Source organism: Bos taurus, chromosome 14, assembly GCF_002263795.3.
Source record: "Bos taurus isolate L1 Dominette 01449 registration number 42190680 breed Hereford chromosome 14, ARS-UCD2.0, whole genome shotgun sequence".
Classification (NCBI taxonomy): domain Eukaryota; kingdom Metazoa; phylum Chordata; class Mammalia; order Artiodactyla; family Bovidae; genus Bos; species Bos taurus.
This window is the reverse complement of record NC_037341.1, coordinates 27,841,229-27,863,951: the sequence shown is the minus strand read 5'-3', so window position 1 is coordinate 27,863,951 and position 22,723 is coordinate 27,841,229. Positions and strand designations below refer to the sequence as shown.

The 22,723-nt window shown below is 39.1% G+C and overlaps 1 protein-coding gene across 2 annotated transcripts in view; it reads right to left on the bottom strand.

Annotated features, from left to right (window-relative positions):
• Nucleotides 1–22,723, bottom strand: part of NKAIN3 (sodium/potassium transporting ATPase interacting 3) — a 547,290-nt gene that overhangs the window by 147,198 nt on the left and 377,369 nt on the right. For both annotated transcript variants that reach the window (XM_005215496.5, XM_002692693.6), the window contains exon 4: nucleotides 7,100–7,297. In XM_005215496.5, coding sequence (XP_005215553.1) covers nucleotides 7,100–7,297 — 198 coding nt within the window. The remainder of the gene's footprint in view (nucleotides 1–7,099; nucleotides 7,298–22,723) is intronic.

Sequence of the window (22,723 nt, the reverse complement as noted above, 5' to 3'; positions counted from 1 at the left end):
TTATGGTCCTTTAATTTCCTGCCTGATCTCCTCTGGTATCATGGGTAGAACCACAACAAATTTGAATTCCTCCTCTCATGTCCACACCTCCTAGCACAGTGCTTTGTAGAGTGTAGGGGTTTCCTTTGTGTATATATATACATATATTTTTTTGAATGGATGTTGTACTGTCTGTTTTCATTTAGAAAGAATACAAAAAGTGACAAGATTTTCCTTATGTGATGACTTAGAGGGCTGGGATGAAGATGTTGGGGGAGGTTCAAGAGGGAGGGGATATGTGTGCACATATAGCTGATTCACATTGGTGTACAGCAGAAGCTAACACAACAGTGTAAGGCAATTATACTCTAAACTAAAAAATAAATTTTCTGTATACAGTCTATACTCAATTTTGTCTTCTAAAGGAAGACAGTAAATGTTTTTGAATTAACTTTTGTTTTAATGAAAACTGCCTTTTTTCAACTCAATAATTATTCCTACCTAAGGCTAAAGAGGAAACCTCTGTAAACATCTGAATGACATTAAATTACGCTAAGTAAGCATCACTAAAATTAACTTCCTTGTTTCTAATTTCTCCATAAGCCTACAGTCACAATGTTTGCCTTGATTAATTATTAAACATATCTCAGATTTTCTAAATTAATGGTTTTGTGCTAGATATGATTTCTCATCAAGCTTTACATTTCTCTGGTAAAATCATATTTAAGTCTACCAAATGTCATAACTCACTTCTGCATTTAATAATCAATGTTTGGCAGATTATTTGAAACTAGTAGAGCAGTAATAATATATGAAGACCTGCAAACATGTCTGGGATAACCATGAGCATTTAGGCCTCCGGAGACTAAATTGTATTGTTTGGAAATCATGTGAATTTGTGTTTGGAAACATAAATGTCTGTGATGACTGATTAACATACAGAATAAAATCCAATCATACACATACCATTAAGGAGAATGCTATAGTATAAGAGGAATACGAATTTTAAATGTTTGCATATTCAAACTATGGGTTTGAATAACTATGTGTACAAGTGACAGATAACATTAGGGGCTTCCCTGGTGGCTCAGAGGTTAAAGCATCTGCCTACAATACGGGAGACCTGGGTTCGATCCCTGGGCCGGGAAGATCCCCTGGAGAAGGAAATGGTAACCCACTCCAGTATTCTTGGCTGGAGAATCCCATGGACAGAGAAGCCTGGTAGGCTACAGTCCACGGGGTCGCAAAGAGTTAGACACAACTGAGCGACTTCATTCACTCACTATAGATTTATGTAAGACCAGACATCTAATAAGGACCCAGATGTTTTCAAAACATGGATATATATATATATGTAGACAAAATAGATGATGAATTGCTTAAATTCCACTTAGGGTTTTATCAGTGGGCATGGGAGGTCTTTCTACACTTGAATTGTAAATCTGAAATATTTGCTAAATATTGTACACATATCTATAACAGATAAAACTAATAAAAGTATCTATATGATTGGTATTAGTCAGCCATAAATAGGCTTCCCAGGTGGCGCTAGTGGTAAAGAACCCACCTGCCAATGTAGGAGACATAAGCGACAGGGGTTTGATCTCTAGGTCGGGAAGATCCCTTGGAAGAGGAAATGGCAACTTACTCCAGTGTTCTTGGGAAATCCCATGGACAGAGGAGCCTGGCGGGCTACAGTCCATAGGGTCACAAAGAGTCGGACACAACTTAGCTACTAACACTAATTTTTTTTTTTCACTTGTACATTTTGATGATTAAACGAGTTCGTATTTGCAAAGCACTCAGAGTAGCTCTAAGCATATACTAACAGTTTGTTAAATAAATGAAATGTTATCTCAGAAATAAGACCCTGCCCCCACCCCCACCAAGGAAACTCACTTTTAATGATATTTGCATTTTGGGAGTGGGCTTCCTAGGTGATGCTAGTGATAAAGAACCCGCATGCCAATGCAGGAGATATAAGAGATGCAAGTTGAATCCCTGGGTTGGAAAGATCCCCTGGAGGAGGGCATGGCAACCCACTCCAGTATTCTTGCCTGGAGAATCCCATGGACAGAGGAGCCTGGTGGGCTACAGTCCACAGGGTTGCAAAGAGTCAGACATGACTGAAAAGCAACTTAGCATGCATTTTTGGAGGGATACAATTGATAGGAATTGGAACTCATTTCAAAAGCTTACTATTTGACTTGAATTCTTATACTGTGTGAGCATACATTACTGAATTAGCAATAATATTATTAGCTCCCGTGACTAAGCCATGTATTCTAAGCAGATGGAATAGATACTTGCACAGCCTTTTTGGTTGTTTGCACTTTCTTTTTTTAACTTAAATTTATTTGTTTTTAATTGGAGGATAATTGCTTTACAATGTTGTGTTGGCTTCTGCCATACATTAACATGAATCAGTCATAGGTATTCGCAAGTCCCTCTATCTTGAGCCTCCCTCCCACCTGTTAGCCCATCCCTCCCCTCTGTCACACAGCATGAGATTTGAGCTCCTTGCTGTATGATGCAGGGAGCTCAAATCCAGTGCTCACACAGCCTTTTGAGAACACAGATTCTGTAGGATACCTTGTGGTCTACTGCTATCATTTACCATTCTCTCTTGACTTTTCATTTATCTTAAGCTGAAGGTGTCTGATATGAAAGACAGAAAATAGTGATGAGTGCTGATGACGGGACTAGATAGACGCAATGCAAAGAACACGGGCATGATGGAAAACCAATTCTCAGGGTGCTCTGATCCCCAGCTCTGATCCTGGTGACAACCTCCAAAGACGTTAAAGAATGAGACTCATCACCTATCAGATATGAAGGAGAATATCTTGACAGTGAGGGTTCCAGACAATATGTATATAAAATCAGCTCCAAAGAGTTGAAGACAAGGTGAGTTTAACGAGATGTAGATAAGGTTGAGTTTTAAAGGTTTAGAGATTAGCATTTGTCTACTATTTATAAAAATTAGCACCTTTAAAATACCTTGTTCAATAGTTAACATAAATATAATATGGATCTATTTAGCCACAAATAAGGAATCCTAAAATTTAAAAAGTGCCTTAGATTACATACTCACTATTACTGACCTGTCGACCTCGGGACTGGGCAGTTCACTAAGACGACGTATCTAGTAATAACTAAGTGTACAGTAATAGCGAAGATGTAAGAGTGCCTCCAAATGATCAGCATCTTCTCTCTGGCTCCAGCATTTTGTCTGTGCATTCATTCATGCCAGTTCTTGATCAATGAATTCTTCTTGTTGTGTTTACTTACTTCAGGCTTTGTAATCTCTTGTCTGTTGGTCATTTATTCATTCATATTCACAAGAACTCATAAATATTTAGTGTCATCGCTCTGCTAGTCTCTGGGACCACGGAAATGAACAGGATTTAAAAGGGCACTGTTCTATCCTTCAAGGAACTTTTATTCTGGAAGGTAGACAGACCAAAGACTCAGTTAAACTCTATTAACGGTGTGCTTATATGGCAGGACACCTGTAATGTACATCCTGGGGATGCACGAGCTGGGCAGGTCTAGGAAATGTTCTCAGTGACACATGTACACAGCTATTTACTATAACACCTGTGTGATAGTTACAAAATAGATAATTATGATGCACAGTTGATATTATGTTATACTATATATCATATGTTAGATATATTGTATATATTATATATACCCAAAATCATTATATTTAGATGAGGTCAAACAATACTAGTGTCCATCAATAGGGGGCCATTAAAATAAACAATGAAACAGAGATGTGCTGATATGGAAATAGCTCCAAAATATCTAATAAGTAAAAAATTGGAAAGTTTCAGAGAGGTGCATATCATAGGCAGTCTTTTGTGGGGCAAATAAGAACACAGAATCACATTTTGTTATATTTGCATAGACACTTTGGAATCCTATGCATAACCCTAAACAAACAAACAAAACAAAATGGGTTGGGCTGCCCAATGGGGAGCAGAGAGAGGGGATCCAGGCAAGTGGGGACAGGAGGGAAGATTTCACTGCACTTAATTCAAAGAGATTTTTATCTCTTTGAATTAAGTGAATGAATTATCTATTTATCTAATTATCTATCTATTATTGATCTATCTAATTATCTATATAAACCTATCCTGGAACTTTCAGAGGAAAGATGTCTCATCGTGGACTGTGACCAGTGGATGAAGAGTTGGGGGTGGGAAGAAGAAACGTACCATAGGTAGATTATTCAAACACTTCCATCTCAACTTGCCAGAGAGCTGCTGCCCTGAAACCTTCCTCTGCCATCCTAGCCGCCTCTGTTGGCTCCTCCCTTCTGTGAGGAGTTCAGAATCTGTTCAAGTTCAATATCTGTGAACTTCTAGATATTCTGGCACCTCCAGCAATTGTAAGGGTAACCCTTGAAGCAGTAGGGCCCCTGGGGCTCTGCCCCATCTCAGAGTCCTTTGCCTGTTTACCTAGCAGTTACCCAAGCAGCACAGGCTGTTAAATCTTACAACCATCAGCCCTTGTTTTTCCCCAGAAATAAGACTGACATTTTAGCACATGCTAAGTGACTGATACAGGAAGCATTTACATATCATTGGATTTTTAAAAAAAATCCAAGTTCTAATCATTGTAAACATATTCATATGAAATAGATAGAAAATACAAGAAAACCATATGCAATCAACCACAACAATAATACATAGTTATTTTGCTGTGAGACAAAGTCAGGATACCTTTCATTTTAACATAAAAAAGAAAAAATATTGAAATTGTTGTCTGGCAGGTATATTACACAAGAAAAGTCAGAGATCAGCAGCTAATATTTTTACTGCTGGAAGGCTGAATAATATAATGAGGATTATGTGTGCAGTGGACAGTTCTGAATGTTCAGTAAACTAATATGCCGAGGAATTGATTCATGAATGACAAGTACTTTTAGGTGGCAACATACACTTTATTTAGTGCTTTTCTCTAATGTAGTTTTCTATGTGTCAATTCAGTTTCTTATCAAATAAATACTTACACCTTGCTGTTCATTTGAATTGGAGTTACTATGGAGAAACAACTTTTTGATTCTACAGCATTCTGCTGCATTATGAAAACTTTGAAATCATGTCATCACTCCACAAAATGGTTTAGCAATTTTCTGTGAATGTTTTTAAAGAAGGGGAATCTGTTCATATATGAATGATTCTAGAAAAATGTTTCAGTGTTAAAAAATCCACTAAGAACCTTTAGAATCTAAAATATGATAGAGTACTGTTTCACCTTACAGTAGGTTGAAAACATTTTAAAGAAAATTTGCCTCCATGTTTTTTTTTTTTAATCCAAAGATTTAAACATATATTTTGCCACAATTCCATAGGTAACTTCCAGGAGAGTAAAGAAAGACCAGAGAATACAGAAAGATTGATAAACATATATTGACAAGTGATGACAAACATACAGAAACCAAGAATAATCAGATTCCCTGTTACATCTTTGAAAGAAAATTCCTTATCATTGAGGTCCAGCATCTTTCTTTGAATTCAGTGTAGAATTTGCTTTTCATTGAACTAGGACACTAAAAGATCTTTGGAGTTTTATGTTCAAGTCTTTAGTCTTTCTAGAAAATTATGATTCAAACATGCTCTAAAATACTATTTTAGACTTTAACATATGTGGTTTAAAGAACAATAATTAATACATTCTGTAAAGGAGGAAAAGACTAGCACACTGATGGCTCCAAATGAGCCATGGCTCCTAGTATGTTCACCTTTCTAGAGGCCCCTCCCACAATAATGCTGGGCTTGATCACATGATTTGCTATAGCCAATGGGACATTAGTAGGCTTTACTCTCAAGAAGAGGCTAGATAAATGCTTGCATGTTGGGCTTCTTTTATTGGAACCCAGCTCACTGGCTGTAAGAAAGCCTCTCAAGTTTTCTTCGAAAAGACAAGCCATGTGGAGGAGAATGTGGGTCAACAGCCAGCCCCAGACATATGAGTGAGGACATCTAGGATAGTGTAACCCCAGCAAAGCTCCTGGTTGAAAAGTTTACATGAGTGACCCTAGCCAGTATCCTATGAAGCAGAACTGCCTAGATTCCTCACCCACAAAACTCAAAGCAACATAATGATATTGTTTTCTGTAATTATATTTTGGAGTGGTTTGTTAGACAGCAGTAGATAATGGTTACAGTAAGTGTTACAAGGACTCCTAAAGTTCTTTCTGGAAATGATTCCAAGTCCATTCTTCATTGACATACACCTCTTACACTTCTATCATCTATTTATTTATTATTGAACCTGAATCTCTTATTCTGACTCTAACCCATTGGAACAGAAGAACTGGAATGGTTGGTTCATGTGAAAAGCACTGTGAGAATGACTATCATATATTGACTCAAAAGAACACCAAATCCTTGTTGGATCTCAAAGAAAAAGACTTCTTGATGATGGTATATACCTTAAATTAATTCCATTCCACAGTGTGATCAAACTGTGGGTGGGGCAGTCTGGTGGAAAGAAAATATCTTTAAGGAATTCCCAGCACATAGGCTTTGTGTGGTCTTTTCAAGCCATTTCCTCTCTATTTCTCTCAATGGAACTGTATCCTCACAACTGATTTTAGGCACTAAAATGTGTAGGACTCTCTGGAGGAATTTGTTTTCTTAAGGAATAATTATTGGAAATATGAGTTTTATTAGATTGAAAAAGACATTGGGCATATTTCCATCCTTCTTTCTCTAGAATGAATGAGAATTAGTAAAAGAATGCATTAGGAATAGTAACTGTAGTAGAAATGTATTAGGAGAAGAACCCATGGTACCGAATGGACAGTCACCATTTCTGGAGGACAGTGATTCTATTCCACTGAATTATGTGGATTGCATCTCAAGTTAGAAACTACAGTAACTAACTGGTTCTAAAAAAATGTCTGGATATCAAGAGGAAAAAGACATAAACTGCCATCAAGCATAACAAACGTTAGCATCATTACTGTTATTTCCATTGTTTAAAGGATGTTCTCTGTGTACTTATCTATGGCATTATCTACCAGGAGAGCATGGATGGAAGGTTTAGATACAAAATGACGTTAAAGAGAGTCCAGATCCGACAGTGACACAGATGTGATACTTACAGAGAGTAGGATTTGGACGGCACTGTGGATGACCTCCAGGTACTGGAAGTCAACAATACAGCCGGTGACAGAGACATACGTGTAATCGTCCGTCATGCCGTGGGCTGACGGGGGCAGTACTCTTCGGACACAGCCGGGCCCGTGTTCCCGCCACCATGACCGATGCACAGAGATGTTGAATGTCATTAGGTCTGTATCCTAGGCGGGCAGGAGACAAGACAGAGAAAGGAGACAAACATATTACATTATATCTTCGGCTTTCACCTTAGGAAGAATTCAGGATGAATGAAATTCCTGAAATGGTTTAAATTTCAGGTAAAGAATGATGAAAGACAAACCTAACATGATTGCATGTGTCATACGAATGAAATAGCTTATTTTCATATGGATTATAGTTATTCAGTGGGGAGACGTAATTCTTTGAATGATAACACTATAAGGTTAGCACAACATCGAAAATTCAGAGATGATATATTTGTTTAAAAATTCATATGCCTATTTATTTAGTTTTTTTATTGGACTATTGTTGATTTACGGTGTTGTTTCAGTTTCTGCTGCACACCAAAGTGACTCAGCCACATGTGTACATATATCTCCTCCTTCTTGAATTTCCTTCCCATTTAGGTCTCCACAGAGCATTGAGTAGAGTTGCCTGTGCTATACAGTAGGTTCTCATTACTTCTCTATTTTATAAACAACATCCCCGTGGACTGTAGCCCACCAGGCTCCTCCGTCCATGGGATTCTCTAGGCAAGAATACTGGAGTGGGTTGCCATTTCCTTCTCCAGGGGATCTTCCTGACCCAGGGATCGAACCCAGGTCTCCCGCATTGCAGGCAGACGCTTTAACCTCTGAGCCACCAGGGAAGCCCTTAAACAACATCAGTAGTGCATATATGTCAATTCCAATCTCCCAATTCATCCCACCCCTCCCTTCAATTATATTGTCCACATTGGAATTTTCTTCTCTGGTTTCTTATTGCTCCATTGCCACTGGTATCACCATCATGGTAACGTGTACTGAGAGAGTTTTTTTGCCTGCGAGACATTGTTCTAAGCACTTTCCATATATTATGCGTTCATGCAGGTATCATCGTCCTAACTTACAGTAGTTGAATAATGGTCCCCCCAAATCACATTTATATCCATCTCCCTGGAATCTGTGAATTCTACCTTATACAGCAAGAATAGGACTTTGTAGCTATGATTGTGGTAAGGATCATGAAATGGGGGGATTATTCTGGATTAACTGATGGGCCCTAAAGATAATCACGTTTCCTTTTAAGAGGGAAGCAAAGGGATGCTAGACACAAGGAAGAACAGAACAAAAGGGTGACCATGGAGGCAACAATTGGAGCGATGTGGCCACAGGAATGCTGACCACCACCAGAAGCTGGGCGAGACAAGAGAAGATTATCCCTAAAACTCCAGGGGGAGCCTGGCCCTGGCAGCATCTTGATTTCAGTCCAGTGAAACTGATTTCAGACTTCTGGCCTCCAGAACTATGAGAATATACACTTCCATTGTTTAAGACACCAGGTTCATGGTAGTTGTTGTATAGCAATCATAAAAAAAAAAAAAAAAATTAAAGCAGATGAGAAAAGTTGGTCACAGAAAGGAAAAATAAAGTGCCCAACCTCATTAATAAATCAATCAAAAGAACTTCCTATGTATGGTGGGGTTTCCCTGGTAGCTTAGCTGGTAAAGAATCTACCTGCAATGCAGAAGACTCTGGTTCCATTTCTGGGTTGGGAAGATACCCTGAGAAGGGATAGGCTACCCACTCCAGTATTCTTGGGCTTCTCTGCTGGCTCAGACAGTAAAGAATCCTCCTGCAATGCAGGAGACCTGAGTTCAATCCCTGGGTTAGGAAGATCCCCTGGAGGAGGGCATGACAACCCACCCAGTATTTTTGCCTGGAGAATCTTCAAGGACAGAGGTGCCTGGCGGGCTTCAGTCCACGGGGTCACCAAGAGTCAGGCATGACTGAGTGACACAGCACACAGCACAGCATGTAGTGGCAGACCCAGAACTCGATCCCATGCGGTCTGTACTTTCAGCTGTGATGTGGTGCTTTCCCATTCCTCTGTTCCCCTGCCCAACCCTTTACAATTCCTCAGACCCTGAAGGGAGCTAGTTCCTCCCTCTTTAGTTGTTTTCAGAAAATGCCACCACAGCCGAGCAAAAGAACAAAGAAGGCAAGCCTTGACTTTTCCATATCAAAAGAGACTTCCAGAAACTCCTAACAGAGACACCCGTGCAGATGTTTAAACCTCAAGAGTAGCCTTTTCATATCTGCAAAGTGTCAGCTATGAAGGACTAAGGTTATAATGTTTTTGTCATAAACAATACTTTAAAAAGAACAGATGAGGAACCAGACTCTTGGCTCCCAGATAAAGTAAAGATTACAGCTGCTGATGTGGAGCAGGAAGGAGGGAGGGTGAGGATGGACAGAGGGCAAGGGCGCCTACCGACCACAGTTGGTGGACTGGGACATAGATCTGCTGGGGAACGGAGGATCCAGGAGCCGGGGATTGGGTCCATTCCCAGCCTCCACTCCCAGCGAGCTTGTCATCACTAGTGCCAGGGGGACGTGTTGAGTGGGTACCACAGATGGCTCTTGTTCAGCCACTCAGGGGCCACCCACTGATTGTGCACCCACAATGATGCTCTGTACATCCCTGTGCTACTTAGAGAACTGTCCTTACCTGAGTGGCGTAGGACACTCCTAAGGAAGAGACACTGGGTTTGGAACTCTGCAGACTTACAGGACACTGGTGTGAAATGGAAAGTTCTTGAACTTCTAGGTGGCTGGTCCTGAAAACCAGTGTGGGAGCCCCCAGAGCAAGGACAGTGGAGGACCCTGTCACCCGTTGCTCTGCTGTATGTGATACCCACATTGTGAGGTGAGAACATTTCCAGTTCACGCTAGTAGGCAGTTACTCCACAGTTTTAGATTTTCCTCAACTCAATTCAAAGTACCATTATAAGTATGCCTGTGATTAGATCAATAATAAAACATGTTCTTTTTTTTTTTTGGTGTTGGTTTGCTACAAATATCATTCAGTTACCTTCACAGTTACAGCATTTTATGGATAATAAGACATTTTACATCATACTGTTTTTAGGTGTTGGTTGGCTATATGTATCATTTGCAGTTACCCTCTGGAGGGAAAGTATTATAGAAAAATAATTGCTTTCGCTAGTGAATTCAGTTTCACGCAAGGCAATTTACCTGCAGGCAAACTGCATGCTACCCTCTTTGCTAGCCATCAGATTTAATCTCTTAGAGTTAGTCTTGGTCACTGCAGACGAACTATTATTTTTGATTTTAATAGACTTCATTAGGTTCAGGATAAATTAGTGTTATCTCAAAACTCATAGCAATCTCTACTCTTTAAGCATTCTTACCCTTACCTCTTGCCTTTTCTAATGCAGGACTGACTGTAAGTTCCTTTTAATATGACTTTGACTAAAATTTATTTTACCCAAATAAAAAAAAGTGAATTTATGAACTAACGATACATATTTGTTACACTCATAGAAATGTCTCAGTGTGGTTCTCAATTTGTTGGGACTACAATATATTTATGGGCTTCCCAGGTGGCTCAGCAGTAAAGAATCTGCCTGCAATGTAGGAGACTCAAGTTCAATCCTTGGGTTCATCCTGGAGAAGGAAGTGGCAATCTGCTCCATTATTCATATCTGGAAAATTTCATGTGTAGACGAGCCTGGCAGGTGACAGACCTTAGGGTCGCAAAGAGTCAGACACAACTGAGTGATTGAGCATGCACACACATACACATAATATATTTATAAACTCTACTATTCTTTGCAATGACTGTATAAAATTTGAATGAGAACATCAGTAGCATCAAGTGATATTTAAAATTCAAGCCTCTCACTTAAATTTGGTATAAAATTTTACTACAAGTTTGTATATGCTTTCTATCTCCTTTAGCAGTTAGATTTCAAACATTAAACAACACCTTAACACATAATAAACTCAATTTCCTATGAGAGGCATGTCAGAGAAAATGCAACTCAGAAAACTGCAACTTTTAAATAAAGAAAAGTAAACAAAGAAATAAATGCAGAAAATGTATAAGATTGTTCATTTTTTTGACACTTTTGGTTATATCAAAACTGTCAGTTCTGAAATACACAGGTAAGTGCTAAAATAATATTAAAAATAATTATAAATAATTAAATTGAAGAAAGTGGGGAAAACCAGTAGACCATTCAGGTATGACCTAAATCAAATCCCTTATGATTATACAGTGGAAGTGAAAAATAGATTTAAGGGCCTAGATCTGATAGATAGAGTGCCTGATGAACTATGGAATGAGGTTCGTGACACTGTACAGGAGACAGGGATCAAGACCATCCCCATGGAAAAGAAATGCAAAAAAGCAAAATGGCTGTCTGGGGAGGCCTTACAAATAGCTGTGAAAAGAAGAGAAGTGAAAAGCAAAGGAGAAAAGGAAAGATATAAGCATCTGAATGCAGAGCTTCAAAGAATAGCAAGGAGAGATAAGAAAGCCTTCCTCAGCGATCAATGCAAAGAAATAGAGGAAAACAATAGAATGGGAAAGACTAGAGATCTCTTCAAGAAAATTAGAGATACCAAGGGAAAATTTCATGCAAAGATGGGCTCGATAAAGGATAGAAATGGTATGGACCTAACAGAAGCAGAAGATATTAAGAAGAGGTGGCAAGAATACACAGAAAAACTGTACAAAAAAGATCTTCATGACCCAGATAATCACGATGAAGTGATCACTGACCTAGAGCCAGACATCCTGGAATGGGAAGTCAAGTGGGCCTTAGAAAGCATGACTACGAACAAAGCTAGTGGAGGTGATGGAATTCCAGTTGAGCTATTTCAGATCCTGAAAGATGATGCTGTGAAAGTGCTGCACTCAATATGCCAGCAAATTTGGAAAACTCAGCAGTGCCCACAGGACTGGAAAAGATCAGATTTCATTCCAATCCCAAAGAAAGGCAATGCCAAAGAATGCTCAAACTACCACACAATTGCATTCATCTCACATGCTAGTAAAGTAATGCTCAAAATTCTCCAAGCCAGGCTTTAGCAATATGTGAACTGTGAACTTCCTGATGTTCAACTGGTTTTAGAAAAGGCAGAGGAACCAGAGATCAAATTGCCAACATCTGATGGATCATGGAAAAAGCAAGAGAGTTCCAGAAAAACATCTATTTCTGCTTTATTGACTACGCCAAAGCCTTTGACTGTGTGGATCACAATAAACTGTGGAAAATTCTGAAAGAGATGGGAATACCAGACCACCTGACCTGCCTCTTGAGAAATCTGTATGCAGGTCAGGAAGCAACAGTTAGAACTGGACATGGAACAACAGACTGGTTCCAAATAGGAAAAGGAATACGTCAAGGCTGTATATTGTCACCCTGCTTATTTAAATTCTATGCAGAGTACATCATGAGAAACTCTGGGCTGGAAGAAGCACAAGCTGGAATCAAGATTGCCAGGAGAAATATCAATAACCTCAGATATGCAGATGACACCACCCTTATGGCAGAAAGTGAAGAGGAACTCAAAAGCCTCTTGATGAAAGTGAAAGTGGAGAGTGAAGAAGTTGGCTTAAAGCTCAACATTCAGAAAACAAAGATCATGGCATCTGCTCGCATCACTTCATGGGAAATAGATGGGGAAACAGTGCAAACAGTGTCAGACTTTATTTTCCTGGGCTCCAAAATCACTGCAGATGGTGACTGCAGCCATGAAAGTAAAAGACGCTTACTCCTTGGAAGGAAAGTTATGTCCAACCTAGATAGCATATTCAAAAGCAGAGACATTACTTTGCCAACAAAGGTCTGTCTAGTCAAGGCTATGGTTTTTCCTGTGGTCATGTATGGATGTGAGAGTTGGACTATGAAGGCTGAGCACCGAAGAATTGATGCTTTTGAACTGTGGTGTTGGAGAAGACTCTTGAGAGTCCCTTGGACTGCAAGGAGACCCAACCCGTCCATTCTGAAGGAGACCAGTCCTGGGATTTCTTTGGAAGGAAAGATGCTAAAGCTGAAACTCCAGTACTTTGGCCACCTCATGCGAAGAGTTGACTCATTGGGAAAGACTCTAATGCTGGGAGGGATTGGGGGCAGGAGGAGAAGGGGATGACAGAGGATGAGATGGCTGGATGGCATCACTGACTCGATGGACGTGAGTCTGAGTGAACTCCGGGAGTTGGTGATGGACAGGGAGGCCTGGCATGCTGCCTGGCATGCTGTGATTCATGGGTCGCAAAGAGTCGGACATGACTGAGTGACTGAACTGACAAATAATTCATGTTATTAATTGTTATTTCTTGGAAATAACATTCTTGCTTAAATGCTATTTCTTGGAGTCAGAATATTATCTGAGAATTTAAGCACACCATGGTTAAGAAAATTGACATAGATAATGGTATTTGGATTTATGTGAGTATATATGATTACCAAGGGACAGTGTGTAAAACAAGGAGAAAGAAAGCAAGGAGAGAGACAAGAAAGATGAAGGGTTTGGGAGATATCAGGACAACCTGGGAAAAGAGAGCATGTCAAGGTCAACTGGAATAAGAACTTAAGGGAAGTTGGTAAAGCCAGAGACGAAACAGAACATATTGAATTTTCTGTTTGGTGGGCCAATGGGGACTTTACAAATACATGCCAGAAGAGCACTGGGAGTGAAAAATTGGATTTCAAGGAATTGAGGGGATTGAGAAGAGAGATTTGGTGTTTTTCATGAAGTTGGGACTCCAGGTAATAAGAACATGGGATGCCGGCTTCCAGGGTGGAAAAGGAGAACAAGGGTCAATCCATACACCTGCTCACACCCACCAGATTATGACTTAAAAGAAAATTATTTCAGAGCATCTGCTTTTCCCTGAATATCTACCCAACTAAATACTAAATGTTTAAAAGCCCTTTCATCTCAACCTTGAATCTCCAAGTTGTTCCTATTTTCTTAAAGTACTCAAGTTAAGAAAAAAAGCCTTCTAGCATTTTTTGAAATGTTCATTATGAGGTAGACATGACTGCCCACTTTTATTGGCAGTAAGTGTAGTCACAGCATTGGAACCAGTTCACATCCTGAAAAATTCAATATTCACTTTCTATTATAGTAGCTGCTGCTGCTGCTAAGTCGCTTCAGTTGTGTCCGACTCTGTGAGACCCCATAGATGGCAGCCCACCAGGCTCCTCCATCCCTGGGATTCTCTAGGCAAGAACACTGGAGTGGGTTGCCATTTCCTTCTCCAATGCATGAAAGTGAAAAGTGAAAGTGAAGTCACTCAGTCATGTCTGACTCTGTGCGACCCTATAGACAGCAGCCCACCAGGCTCCTCCATCCATGGGATTTTCCAGGCAAGAATACTGGAGTGGGTCGCCATTGCCTTCTCCCTATTATAGTAGACCACTATATAATTTTTCATTAATCAAAGATCTAGTCTCTCTCTTAGTCTTTGTTCTTTTAATTATCTGCTTTTTTGGTATGTGTTTAATTTAATCTTAGCTGCTGCTGCTACTGCTGCTAAGTCGCTTCAGTCGTGTCCGACTCTGTGCAACCCCATAGACGGCAGCCCACCAGGCCCCGCCGTCCCTGGGATTCTCCAGGCAAGAACACTGGAGTGGGTTGCCATTTCCTCCTCCAATACTAATCCTCTCTGTTTCTAGAAATGGACTCCCAACTATTCATAATCATTTTTTCCCCCTTCCTCCTTAGTTGTGACTGAAAGGGTCCTTAAAACCAGTTTCGTATGGCTATCTACTCTCTTTGTCTTTTCACTTTCTTTTGTCATAAACCAGCCCATGTGGAAGTGAAAATGTGACCTTGAAGAGAAGTACACATATATTTAAGAAAACAGATTTTGCTCAGTTTTAGAGTTAGCTTTGAGTTTACATTTATATAATAAAATTCATGTCAGTTGAAACTTCTTTTGAAATACTGTTTATCTCAGAAGAAGAATTAGAAAAGTGAAAACAACTGTACTACACTTCTAATAATTTTCTTTTCAGTGAAGCATCAAATATTTCCAAGAGTACTGTAGATTAATAATAAAGGATAAACACTGTGCTTGGTAGAGAGGTTTAAGTGTGTGGAGCCCATTATACAAAGACTTAGCATCAGTTCAAATATATCAATAACTCTATGCTATTTTCCTATATTAAAAGCAACTCTTAGAGATAAACTTCAAAGGTTTTCCATTGGAAAGTGTTAGTCATTTGCTGTTGCTTTCTTAAAGAACACTTCCTGTAAGCCATGAGCATGTCATAATTATTTAGGACTATGCCACTGGTGTCGAATATAAAGAACAGCAGAGTGAGGAGCAGACATGGATCATTTTGATTTTCTATTTTTCATCCTTACAACTAGGTACTTCTAGGGCTTTCCCATTGTTTACCATTGATCAGAAGCCAGAGGCAGAGCTAAGAGTAATCAGGCTTTTTGTCTTCAATCTTGACCTTAATTCCCTAGACTGAACCACTTCAGGAAGTTGTGAAGTCTCATCCATCTATTAGATGGATATGTATGGAGTTTCTAAAATGAGCTATGCACTGGGATTTAAGTGAACATTAGATCTTATTCTTGCCCTCATGGAACTTATATTCTAGTGGAGAAAATAAGTAACAAAGTAAACAATTAAGTAGACAATTATACATTGTAAAAATTAATATAAAGGGAATAATGTGATGGAGAGTGACTGTGATGAGGCTGGAGTTATCTCATACAAGGTGGCAGAGGAGGCCTCTCTGATGGTTGATATGTAGGCTAAGACCTGTTGTTTGAGGAAGAACCAGAAGATGTGAAGATTTGCAGAAAGAGTGTCACATGCAAACAGAACTGCTAGTACAAAGCTCATGAGATGGCAAAGAGTTTTAGGTGTTCCAGGGACTGACTGAGGGTCCACGCAGATGGAGGGAAGCTGAAGTGAGCACAGAAGTGGTATAAGAAAAGATTGAAGATACAGGAATAAGTTATGATAGAGGCTGGGGTGGTGGTGGATGAATTGGGAGACTGGGAGTGACATTATACGCTAACAATACTGTGTAAAGAATAGATAGCTAATAAGAACCTACTGTATACATCAGGGAACCCTACTTAGTGCTCTGTGGCCACCTAAATGGGAAAGAATCCAAAAAAAGAGGGGGTATATGTGTATATATACACACATATGCACATATACACACATATGTGTAGCTGATTGACTCTGCTGAATGCAATAGAAACTAACACAATGTTGTGAAGCAACTATACTCCAATAAAAATTAACTTTAAAAAAAGAGTCTGAATTTTACTCAAATCCAGGTGGGAGGTCAAAGACTGATATCACCTGCTTTGCATTTTTTTTTGAAGATGATTCTAAGAATTGTATAGGGAATGGATTTGCCTGGAACAAAAGTGGAAGATAGTAAGGTGGTTACTATAGCAGGTCAGGGAATCCAGAGAAAGATGGCAGCTTCATAGGGGCAGAACAGAGAGCGGAGACATATTTTGCAGGTAGAAGAGAGTGTGGAGACAAGAAGAGATGGATGCAGGAGGATTCAAGTTTCTGATTGAGCCCATCTGCTGAAGGCAACTCTCTGAAGAATAGGGCAGCTCTGAGCCATCAGCAGCCAGTAATTCAACAGCTAGGGAGTGGGCACCTCAGCCCTGTAAAGGGGGAAAGGACAAAAATAACATTTACCAGTGTATTTTTATCAATTTGCCATTTCAAGCCATTTTCCTTAAATGTGGGTTAAAACAAATACGTAATCACACTAAACGGTGTTGGAAATAAGGATTTTTAGTGTAAGAGAAGAGAGACAGTTACGAGATCAAGGAAAAACAAGTGTAAATACTGTGATTTGGGAAACAAAAAATCTAATGCTCTTCATGTTGGTAGCATAAATTTTAGTAATATATTTCACCATAATTATTTCTTACTTTAGAAATAAGAATTAAAATATTGCCCATTATGAATTAATCTTGTTCAGTTGCTAAGTTGTGTCCGACTCTTTGCGATCCCATGAACTGCAGCATGCCAGGCTTCCCTGTTCTTTCTTATCTCTCAGAGTTTGCCCAAACTCAAGTCCATTGAGTCGGTGAATTAATCTTAAAATGGATGAAATCAGTTCATTTAAATTCCATCCTGATGTTACCTACACAACTTCTATTACCATGTTCTGAGTTGAGGCTCTAGTACATTCAGTCATACTGCTAACTATATAATTTTCATTAAAATGGATAATGTTTGCATTCATTTATTTTGTTCTGATCTTTTAATTCATTCATTTGAGTACCTTAGTCCTAGAATAAAGAGTAGTTGATAAAAATAACTCTATTGCTGAGTCTTTTTTTTTGTTTGTTTTGTTTTTATTTATTTTTTTAAATTTTATTTTATTTTTAAACTTTACAATATTGTATTAGTTTTGCCAAATATCGAAATGAATCCGTCACAGGTATACATGTGTTCCCCATCCTGAACCCTCCTCCCTCCTCCCTCCCCATACCATCCCTCTGGGTCATCCCAGTGCACCAGCCCCAAGCATCCAGTATCGTGCATCGAACCTGGACTGGCGACTCGTTTCATACATGATATTATACATGCTTCAGTGCCATTCTCCCAAATCTTCCCACCCTCTCTCTCTCTCACAGAGTCCATAATATTGTTCTATACATCAGTGTCTATTTTGCTGTCTCGTACACAGGGTTATTGTTACCATCTTTCTAAATTCCATATATATGCATTAGTATACTGTATTGGTGTTTTTCTTTCTGGCTTACTTCACTCTGTATAATAGGCTCCAGTTTCATCCACCTCATTAGTACTGGTTCAAATGTATTCTTTTTAATGGCTGAGTAATACTCCATTGTGTATATGTACCACTGCTTTCTTATCCATTCATCTGCTGATGGACATCTAGGTTGCTTCCATGTCTGGCTGTTATAAACAGTGCTGCGATGAACATTGGGGTACACGTATCTCTTTCCCTTCTGGTTTCCTCAGTGTGTATGCCCAGCAGTGGGATTGCTGGATCATAAGGCAGTTTTATTTCCAGTTTTTTAAGGAATCTCCACACTATTCTCCATAGTGGTTGTACTAGTTTGCATTCCCACCAACAGTGTAAGAGGGTTCCCTTTTCTCCACACCCTCTCCAGCATTTATTGCTTGTAGACTTTTGGATCGCAGCCATTCTGACTGGTGTGAAATGGTACCTCATAGTGGTTTTGATTTGCATTTCTCTGATAATGAGTGATGTTGAGCATCTTTGCTGAGTCTTTTATTTATATTTGTATCTAGATTAGCTGAATTTTAGGATTAGTACAGTTTTAGTTTATAAGTGTATATATCCACTGTTTTATTTAAAGGATTAATATAAGCTCTATTTCCTTAGTCTTTGAAGGTTCGGTACTGTAGGCATGGCACTTTAAACATGTAAGTAAAATTGTACCACTGCTAAAAAAAAAATGTGATGTTAAAATTGAACTGAAAATATCAAAGTGTACTCACAATTTAAAATCACTGTATAGAATGTGTGTGTGTGTGTGTGTGTGAACTCTGGCCACTGGAATGGCTTAGAAACAGTGTTACCCCAATAGCAATGAGAACTTCTGGTTCATGTTCTCTAAAACAACCCCTCACTAAGATGAACCAAGGTAATTCCTTGGAGAAATGCTAAATCCAGCTGTGATACAGGAAGCAATAAGCAGAGTGTGGAACATTTTTTGAGCTAGAAATAAAGAAAATTTAAAAATGTATGGGTTATGGTATATGAAAGGATGTAGGAGCCAGTATGAGGGGTCAATAACTGGCTAAAGTTGTGATAATTTGAACATTAAAAAGAATAATGATTGAGGCCAATGAAACACACTGAATTAATGAAAACCTGTGATTCCATAATACTCAAAAAAAGAAAGGCAGAAAAACTCACTGGTAATAGTTAAAAGAGCTATATAACACCTTCTCTGAGATATCCATTCAATTTTGTTATGACTGCTTTACAAAACAAAGTTTATTAATTATAAAAAACAAATTTTGTTTGAAAAATGAGTGACTAAGGGAAATAATTAAGCATTTATTTTGCCTTTCCAGAAGGCATTATGTTTCAAGATAACCAAGTCAATTAAGTAAAGCTATATAACTGATGTCAGTTAAACAAAGATAGAAGAAAGGAAATAATTTTTTTCTAATTACAAATTATAATGAAACTATTTGATTCTTATAAGGATTTAAGGATTTGGGCTTCCCTGGTGGCTCAGACAGTAAAGAATCTGGCTCCCATGCAGGAGACTCAGGTTCTGTCCCTGGGTCGGGAAGATTCCCTGCAGAAGGGAACAGCAACCCATTCCAATATTCTTGCCTGGAGAATCCCATGGACAGAGGAGCCTGGTGGGCTATAGTCTATGGGATCACAAAGAGATGGACATAACTGAGAGATCAACACTTATAAGGATTAGTGATTGATAGCAAAAAAAAAAAAAATTAAAATTAAGTAGTTAATTCATGTAGTGCCAAAGTACATAACACAATTTTCTTTTTTAGTCAAGTACTACTACAGAACAATATATTAAAAAATTACATTTCAGAACTTGTGAAATATACATAAAATGAAATTCAGGGGAAATTTTATGGCATTAAGTATTCAGAGTAGAAAAGAAGAAAGCCTGAGAATTAATAAACAAAGCACACTGTTCAAAAATTTAAAAAGTATAACAAGTTAAGACTAAAGATGTTAGAAGATGTAGATACAGATTTAATTAACAAATATTTGTTATGTGTCTACACCGTACTGGGACCTGGGACTAATCTACGAACCAAACAGACAAAATCTCTGCTCTAGTGAAGCTAGCATTCTAGTACAAGAAGACAGACTATAAATATAAGCAAAAATAAAGTCTCTTTCATGTTAGAAGATGAGTATTTATTAAAAAGAGTGGAGGAAGGACAGCCAGAAAGATATAAAAGCAGAAACTAATCAAAGATACAGTAGAAAGGATCAACAAAGCACAGATTTGTTTCTTTAAAAATCCAATAACATTAATAATGCCCTGGTAAGGGTGATCAAGCTTATATTACTTGTCATTGTCCAGCTGGCATGGTGTGTGCTTAATTGCTCAGTCACGTCCAGCTCTTTGCTACCCCATGGACTGTAGCCCACAAGACTCCTCTGTCCATGGAATTCTCCAGGTAAGATACTGGAGTGGGTTGCCATGCCTTCTCCAGGGGATGTTCCCTACCCAGGGATTGAACCCAGGTCACCCGCATTGCAGGTGGATTCTTTACTGTCTGAGCCACCAGGGAAGGTGGCATGGCAGCCACTCAAATACAGGACAATGATCAGTCATAAACAACATAAGGTGGCAACATCTAGAAGTTTAAATAGGCATGCCTGTGATTCTGCTACTTTACCCTTCTGAATATACCTAGCTCACACGTACAACTGTGCGTACATGTAAGCATGTTCATAGAATTGTTTGAAACAGTAAAAACTTGGGAGCAACCTAAACATCTATTGAAGATTGAGAAATTGGCATTCATACAAAGAAATGCTATGTGAAGTAGAAAATTCCCTGGTGGCTCAGTGGTAAAGAATCTGCCTGCCAATACAGGAGATGCAGGTTTGATTCCTGGGTTGGAAAGATTCCTTGGAGGAGGAAATGGCAACCCACTCCAGTATTCTTGCCTGTAGAATAGACAGAGGAGCCTGGCAGTCAACAGTTGCCAAAGTCAGACATGACTGAGCACGCACACACACACACACATACACACACACACACACAGCAAGTGGGGGAAACACAGAGAGAAGTTTACAAAAGTCTGCAATTTGCGGGAAAACTTCTGCTGTTCTTTTAAATGTCAAGCTCCCCTCCTCTCATCCGTGTTTACTGTGAAGCTGTCCATTCATTAGCCATGTCTTATTTTATGCTACTATTGATGTGCATCAGGTCTACAGGGCAGAACCAGGGATCTCCCTGCAAAAACAGCCTTTCAAAAGCTGAGCATCTGTGCATTGAATGCAACCACATTTTCAACACAATGAAAAACCCATTTCATGCCAGGGATGCCTCAAATATTATTTGTGAAAGTGTAATGTACATTCCAGGTACTGACATTTATGGTATGCATTTGCTGCACCTGAGGACACTAAGATTTGCCTACCGATAATTCTTTAACCATAAGGATACATTTTGTTTGTAATCTATGAATTTTAAACACCTGTAGTTTACTTAGCTAATTACCAAGCCCACTCAACACATCTGGCTTCTCTGTCTTTGTGTTAATCAATAATTATTTGATTACAATGTTATGCCTTTTATGCTAATTAGGATTTTGAGACCATAAAATTGTGCTACCTTTGTGCTTCCTGCTGGTACTAATGTGTTATATTTATAGTTTGTTGTGTTCATAATTCATGCTGCATGTGCATGCATGAACACATTTTACTTCATTTGCACAACAGAAATGTTTCTGTTCAATCTGTTTTTTGCTAAATTTGCCATCTGAAAAGAAGATCCTTGCTTATTTTAAAATTTTGGTTGGAAAATTCCTTGTTTGCAAAAAATAGATGTTTGTTTTAATGTGATGAAGTGAAGTGAAAGTCACTCAGTCATGTCTGACTCTTTGCGACCCCATGGACTATACAATTCATGGAATTTGCCAGGCCAGAATACTGGAGTGGGTAGCCTTTTCCTTCTCCAAAGGATCTTCCCAACCCAGGGATGGAACCCAGGTCTCCCACATTGCAGGCAGATTCTTTACCGGCTGAGCCACAAGGGAAGACCCTTTAATGAGATACGATTCTTTTAAAGAAAATAAAAAGGCAAGGTCATACGATCCTTCTGTTGTTCAGTTGCTAAATTGTATCTGACTCTTTGCGACCCCATGGACTGCAACACACCAGGTTTTGCGGTCCTTCACCATCTCCCAGAGTTTGCTTAAACTCATGTCCATTGAGTCAGTGATGCCATCCAACCATCTCATCCTCCATTGGCCCCCTTTTCCTTTTTCCCTCAATCTTTACCAGCATGAAGGTCTTTTCCAGCAAGTCACACCAAATGGCCAAAGTATTGGATTTTCAGCATTAGTCCTTCCAATGAGTACTCAGGGTTGATTTCTCCTAGGATTGACTGGTTTGGTCCCCTTGCTGTCCAAGGGACTCTCAGGAGTCTTCTCCAGCACCACAACTTAAAAGCATGATCCATTTAGTTGTTCCCTTTTTGAAAGGTAGCTGAATAAATAGAGTAATATTGGTATTTTTGACCTGTGGATGTGGCTGCTGGTGTGGTTTAAAACCCTCGGCAAAAGAAGACTATTTTTCTTAATTGCTTCCTTTGCTCAAATAATTGTGAAGGCTGGAAAGAGGTCTGATTAATTGTAAACTTGGATGTGGTAAAAACCTCTCTGGCAAGTTCTTCTCTCTCACCATCAATCTCAAGTTGTAGAGTAACCACCTTGGACGGCTTGCAGGAGACAGTGTCTCGGGGTCTGGAAGTTTCAGAGACAAGGATTCAAATACAGCTCTGGCTGGATTTCCACTGTAGCTGTGCCTGGGTGTCAGCCCATTCTTATTGCTTGGCCCTTCATTTGGGTCTTCCCATTCCATGCAAATCTTAATGTGTATACGT